At 37.1% G+C, this 5485-nt stretch overlaps 1 protein-coding gene across 1 annotated transcript; it reads right to left on the bottom strand.

The window, feature by feature from the left end:
- Positions 1-370: 370 nt before the first annotated feature.
- On the bottom strand, positions 371-3757 carry LOC104234191 (uncharacterized). The gene is made up of 7 exons (XM_070161690.1): positions 3484-3757; positions 2763-3283; positions 2639-2702; positions 1960-2400; positions 1376-1470; positions 1271-1323; positions 371-1001 (listed from the first exon to the last, which is right to left on the bottom strand). Exons 1-7 carry the CDS (start codon positions 3755-3757, stop codon positions 371-373), a joined length of 2079 nt encoding a protein of 692 aa, XP_070017791.1.
- Positions 3758-5485: the final 1728 nt, after the last annotated feature.

Genomic DNA, 5485 nt, shown 5'->3' with positions numbered 1-5485 from the left:
GATCAGTCAGTAATGTGTCATCAAATGAACCTATATGAGTGTCAAATTCACTAGTTGCAAGCCTCACATTAGGCTCTATAGGACATGATACAGGCTTGAAACCTGAGAGCCCCAACTCAACGACGAGTTCTAGGGCATATTTGCATTGGTGCATCAGTATACCATCACTGTTTCTTGCAAACTCTATGCCTAGGAAGTACTTAAGCTCCCCTAGGTCCTTGATCTTGAATGATTCTTGCAAATTATCCTTAGTCTATTTGATCATGATAGTACTATCACCAGTGATTAGAAGTTCATCTATATAGACTAGAACAACCACCATGTGATATGCTGCTCTCTTAATGAATAGGGAATAATCCAAATGACTATACTAAAAACCAGCATCCAATAAGGCTGATATTTGCTTCAGGTTCCATTGTCTGGATGTCTGCTTAAGTCCATAGAGAGACTTAAGCAGTTTGCAAACTTTGAACTTATATTTTAATCCATTGAAGCCTTGAAGTATTTCCATATACATCTCATCAGATAGATCCTCTTGCAAAAAAGCATTATATACATCCATTTGATGAATAGACCATTGTCTTGATGCTGCAATAGATAACACACTTCTAACAGTAACTATTTTTACTACAGGTGAAAATGTTTCTTGATAGTCCAAACATTCTCTCTGAATATATCCTTTAGCTACCAAAAGAGCTTTGAATCTTTCAACTTCTCCTGATGCTTTATATTTGATTTTATAGACCCATTTGCATCCTATTGCCTTCTGTAGTTGTGGCAAAGATACTAATTCCCAAGTCTTGTTATCCTCTAGTGCTTTGATTTCTGCCTGTATTTCTTCTATCCATCGTTTGTCTTTCACTGCCTCTGAATATGATGTAGGTTCTACCTCAACTAAAAAATTAGCCAAGTAACTTTGGTATTTTGAGGAAACTACTTTATATCTAACCACTTCTGAGATGGGGTATCTACAGCAGCTTGCAGTACTTCTGTTGTCATTTCTGACATAATCCTTAAGCCATATGAGGGGTTAGATACTCTAGTTGACTTCCTTGTTCCCTTAGAATTAAGCAAAATAGAAGAATCCCTAGGACTCTCCACATTATTATGCTTAATAGGATATGAAATCTTCAGTTCATCTACAAGAGCAGGGGTCACATTAGGTGAGCATGTGATATTGGGTGCAGTAGGAGCTATATTAGATGAGCATGGCACATTGGTTGCATCAACAGAACTAACTGTTGTATTTGGTTCTTCATCCAAATCCTACCTTGGCACTGGAGTTATATCCAAGAATAATGACTCTAATGAGTCTTCTGCTTTCTGAAAAGGAAATATATCCTCATAGAACACTACATCTCTACTTATAAAATACTCTATTCTCCATATCCATAAGTGTATAACCTTTCAGATGTGCAGCATATCCTAGAAGGGCTAACCTCGCAGCTCTAGGTGCAAACTTATCATGGCCTGTCAGATTAATGGCAAAACATAGACATCCAATGACCTTCAAATATGTTAAGGAAGGTGGCTTACCCAGAAGCAATTCATATGGTGACTTGTGTGCTAGAACAGAAGAAGGAATTCTGTTAATAACATATATAGTAGCATCAATGCAATGTCCCTAGTATCTGACCGGTAAATGCCCTTAAAATCTGATTGCTCGAGCAGTTTCCAGTATATATCTGTTTCTCCTTTACACAACTCCATTCTTTTAGGGAGTATGGGGACATGAGCTTTGATGGACAATCCCATACATTTGAAATAGGTCGCTACATGCATTGTTAAAAAACTCACTTTCATTGTCTAATCTAAAAACTTTAATTTGCTTCCCAAACTGTGTTTAGATTATAGCAATAAAGTTTTTGAGCAAAAAAGTAACATCAGATTTTAGTCTTATAAGAAACACCCAAGTCCATCTGGTAAAATCATCAACCAATGTAAGAAAATATTTGATACCATTGTGAATAGAAATCTTATAAGATCCCCACACATCCATATGGATCAAATCAAAACTATGTAAACTTCTGCTAGTGCTAGTTGGAAAAGGCACTCTAGTCTGTCGAGCTAATGGGTAAATTTCACACTTAGATAGAGAATCATTATCAAATCTATCGCTGTAGTGTTGTATACTAGGAATCTTTCTGAGAGCTTGAACTGGAACATGTCCTGTTCTTTTATGCCATATCTCTATGCCTCCTCTACTAGTTGCTGAAAATGCTCTATTTATTGTTTTTCCTAATGCCATTGATAATATGTACAAACCTTCTTCCTTTCTACCAATCTCCTTTACCCTCCCAAACAAGAGATCTTGAAACACACAACATTTAGGAAAGAAAGTAACACTGCATTTGAGATCCTCAGTCACCTTAGAAACTGACTTGAGATTGAACTTAAAAGCTGGTACACATAACACATCTTTTAGTACATCACTTCCTGTGAGCTAACACTCTCCCATATGAGAAATTGGTACTGAATCTCCAGTAGGTAATTGCACTTGCCCTGAGTTTGCTATTGAAGTTTTATTTTTCAGCAAATTTTTGTCACCAGTCATGTGATTAGTAACACCGATATCTACTATCCACTTGAAAAGTTCTAAATTCTTACATAATGCTATATTACCACAAAAAACATTTACCTTCTATATTAGCACTTGCTCCTGCAGTAGAACCTTTGTTCAGCAACTGCAACAACTGATTACACTACTCCTTGGTAAAAAATTGAGTTAGTTCAACAATGTTGCTTGGCTGAAATGTGTTCACACTTGGTAAGACTGTCGTTCCTTGTTGTCCAGCTGCATCAATCATGACTGCATTAGCTTTCTTCTTTTGCTTGAAATCATATGGATATCTAATTATCTTGTAAAAATTCTCCTTTAAGTGCCATGTCTTGTTACAATATTCACATTTCATCAATTTATAACTTTTATTTCTAGTGTGGCCTTTCAAATGACAGAAATCACACTCTAAACTATAGTTCTTTTTTGGTCTAGAATGAGCAGTAAACAAGGCAGTAGGATCATTATGTCCATAGCTACCACCAGTAATCAATTTCATGCTTTCTTCCTGAACCACCATAGTATAAGCCTTGTCTATGGATGGTAAAGTTGGCATCAACAGAAGTTGGCTCCTTGCTTGCTCAAAACTATCATTCAGCCCCATCAAAAATTGCAGCAATTCTTGATACTCTAGTTGCTCAATATACTCAGTAACTGATGGAGGCGATGGCAGTATCAAATCATATTCTGCCCAGAGATCCTTTAGCTTGGTAAAATAGGCCGATACTGATGAAATCCCCAGTGTTAAGGTAAATATTTCCTTGTGCAAGTAGTATAGCCTCGATAAGTTTACTTTGTCAAATTTCTCCTTGAAAACAACCCATACCTTTTGTGCATTCGAAGAAAACAATACTCCTGTTACCTATTCCTGCTTACATTGTTCATCAGCTATGAGGTTACGATTGTATTGCATCGATCCCACTGACTTCCTAAACTTGGACCAAAATCTTCCTTCGATGTCGATCCATCAACCAAATACAGTTTATTCTTACCTAACAGTGCTACTTTCATTGCACGGCCCCAAAAAACGTAATTGTCCATACTTGTCAAAATGAGTCCCACTGACATGGATCCTGGACCATCAGACGCATGCAAGTAAAGAGGATGATTGTGATCCAAAGAAATTGAGCTAGGAACTGCTCCAATGCTCATATTATTTCCATTATTTTCGTTTTCAATCGAATTCTCAGAAAATGCCATTGAAAAATTGCAGAATTAGGGTTCAAAACCTCAAAATTAGAGTAGATTCTCTCGAACTGTCTTCAAATATGTGAAGAAATTCCTTAGAATCACTCGATTAGTATGGCTCTGATACCATATTGAATTTTTCAATCATTCACAGCTAAGAAGAAGAAATTAGTGATAGGGAATTTAGAGAGAGTTTAGGAGAAGAGCTGAGCTTTATTTTTTCTATATTGAATGAACAAGAAGAAGCATCTACAGTGTATTTAACAAATTCACTAACCACCTAATGACATAGGTACCCTAACGCACCTCAAACCCGTTAGGTGGGAACTCTCTCTTTTAAAACCCTTCATGAAAAGAGTTGTCACATGTCAAAATCTGATTTCGCGAGAAAAAGGGACGCGACAACATGGCAACTCTGTTGGAGATTTTTAGGTTCTTACCATAATTGAACTTGGTCTATATGAATTAGTCTTCCCTGATAAGTGTATCTTCATTTTCTTTAGTGTTACATGAATATCCCACTCCGATTTCCCTTTTATTGCTACCTGTACATCCTTTTCCCAGTTTTCCCTTTATTCGAACTCACATGCAAATTTCCGCTTAATTTGGTCATAACATGCGCTTTTCAATAGACATTTTTTAAGAATTGCTACATCATGTCTCTCCCCACCCTCACTCCCTTATATACTTTATTACAATTTCTACACTGCTCGAGCTAACTTCTTCTTGTTTTTTTTTTTTGTATTTACGTTCATTCAATACTATATTTACTGCTTTTAACATGAAAGTATTTGACAACATGTTGTTTTATATTTGCATAAAGCATGTTATACATCATATTCCACTCGTGAGTAATTAATACCATAGCAGCACTTTATGAGTATCCGTGCTCTTCCTAAATCACCCTTTAAATTTGCAAAGTCTTATTTGCAATAAAACTAGTCGATCAGCGGTGCAGTCAAAGGTTCCAAGCCTTTCCTTCCCAAGTTGTCCGCTTGAGGGTACCGGTCTAGACCCTTCAAGAAACTACACTCTAATATCAACTGTACATGCATCATGTTTGAACCTAGTATGATTTAGAACCCTGTCTGCGTAATAACTCGCAAAGACAAGCCTTGTCCAAAGTCTGTCGGGATTTCCATAGTCCCAATGAGCACAATCACAATCTGTGCATTATTTGGAGAAAACATGCGAATATATTGATCATTAACGTTTAAATAGCTAAATATGGAGGGGGAAAAGGCTAACTCTACTTATTTTGCAGAAATGAGGCACGAAGTCCCCAGGTTCGGCATGGTTCAAAATATCCCACCTTTGTTGCTGGATTGGTGGGAAAATATCACACCAATTGACAATAACCATGTGAAAAGAGTCCTCAAAAATTTACCCTCTATGTTAGACATTTAGCCAAACAATTCATTAATTGAAGCCGCCACCATGTTTTGGGACGAGAAGAGAGCCACTTTCCATTTTGGTTATATAGAAATGACTCCTCTTTTAGAGGAAATAGGAGGTTTCCCCGGGCTCCCATGGGATAGCCCTGGTTTGTTGGTAACGAAAAATCGCACTCCTAAAGGTTTTTGAAAATGATGGGTTTTAGGAAAAATGATGATTTAGCCTGTCTAAAGAACTCTTACCTACCATTCAATTTCCTCTATGAGCATCATGGGCACAACAAGTCATACTGCCTTTACCATGATAAGTTTGCCATCACTTCTTTGGGTTGGACTCACCGCCGAG

Source organism: Nicotiana sylvestris, chromosome 11 (genome assembly GCF_000393655.2).
Source record: "Nicotiana sylvestris chromosome 11, ASM39365v2, whole genome shotgun sequence".
Taxonomy (NCBI): Eukaryota; Viridiplantae; Streptophyta; class Magnoliopsida; order Solanales; family Solanaceae; genus Nicotiana; species Nicotiana sylvestris.
The sequence above is the reverse complement of the archived record's forward strand: the minus strand, read 5'-3'. Positions and strand labels throughout refer to the sequence as shown.